The sequence below is a fragment of the Phytophthora parasitica genome (assembly GCF_000247585.1).
Source record: "Phytophthora parasitica INRA-310 unplaced genomic scaffold supercont2.30, whole genome shotgun sequence".
NCBI classification, from domain to species: domain Eukaryota; phylum Oomycota; class Peronosporomycetes; order Peronosporales; family Peronosporaceae; genus Phytophthora; species Phytophthora nicotianae.
This window is the reverse complement of record NW_008649016.1, coordinates 459019-460182: the sequence shown is the minus strand read 5'-3', so window position 1 is coordinate 460182 and position 1164 is coordinate 459019. Positions and strand designations below refer to the sequence as shown.

The 1164-nt window shown below is 49.7% G+C and overlaps 1 protein-coding gene across 1 annotated transcript; it reads right to left on the bottom strand.

Moving 5' to 3' along the window:
• Positions 1-506: 506 nt before the first annotated feature.
• Positions 507-1088, bottom strand: PPTG_12488 (hypothetical protein; the record flags this gene model as incomplete). The annotated part of the gene is made up of 1 exon (XM_008908527.1): positions 507-1088. One exon carries the CDS (start codon positions 1086-1088, stop codon positions 507-509), a length of 582 nt encoding a protein of 193 aa, XP_008906775.1.
• Positions 1089-1164: the final 76 nt, after the last annotated feature.

Sequence of the window (1164 nt, the reverse complement as noted above, 5' to 3'; positions counted from 1 at the left end):
CTTACAAGAAACTGGTGTAAGCTGACGTTTTGTGCTCTGTTGTTGTTGCCGCTCGAATTCTTAGGTTGAGTGCAGTGCGGATTGATAGTGAGGTCGCCACATCTCTTCTTGCGCTGGCGGCAGCTACTACAAGACGTCTCCCTGCTACGTTTCTGCAGTGTGATGCTTGGTGAGGATGTCTTAGCCACCTTCAGAGAAGTCTTCTTTTCCTTTAGTCGGCACCGAAGTGCGTTGATGGACAGTGGTAGGTCAGGATAATACGACGTGTATACGGCATGAATGTGCTCCCATTTTCCGTTCGCGTTCGGGATCGAGTTACCTAATGCGCGCAGCTTGCGCATGTGTTCTGGAGAATTGTTTTACGGAAAATCGTCACAGAAACCTCGGGTGTGTTATAACTGGCATTTGCTGAACAAGTTTGAGCTTCGTGCGTTTCCGGTGGGGTTTTCTCGGTGGATACTGGTTTTTGGAGGATATTGGCAGCCAACGGCCGAAGTAAACTCGGCTCAGTGACCAGGTTCGCAGATGGTATTGATTCTGATGCTGTTAATCTTCGGAGCCAGTGTAGCAAAGCTCCGACGTCTCAGTTTGAGGCGTTGATTCGAGTTTGAGAAGACTGCGATGTTGTACATCAGTGTGGTATCCAGTGGGCATTCAGACAAATTTCGCCGTGCTAATTTCTGCTCCGTCTGCACCTGGCGAAGAAGTGCACGCTCCTGAGACGAAAACCCAGCGGCTGCTTCATAGACCAGCTCCGCCAGACATAGTGAGTTGAAGAAATCCGCTTTGGACAATTTACCGGTTTTAGTGAAGGCAATTTGCTTCAGGAGGAGCTCCTTTATGCTGTCATTGTGCTGCCGGGTGTGATGAAGATTTGCCTCCAGAGCCTGAGTGTCAAATCGAGCCGTCTCAAAAATTTGGCGCCATCTCTCCAATCCGTAATCAAGCACTGTAGATGCTAGATAGGCTGATTGACGGAGCGGTTTTGAGACCAGCTGATTGACAAATTCAAGCTGCGGCGACTCGGCAATAATGCCACGGCACAAGGTTGCAGTCTGTGCGAGCGTGAGAATGTCAGCGTGGTGCATGGGCGGATTCCGTCCGTAGTTAGAGCCCACTTTCAAGTTGTGCTGCAAAATAAAAATGTCGAGGATGCGTAGACCA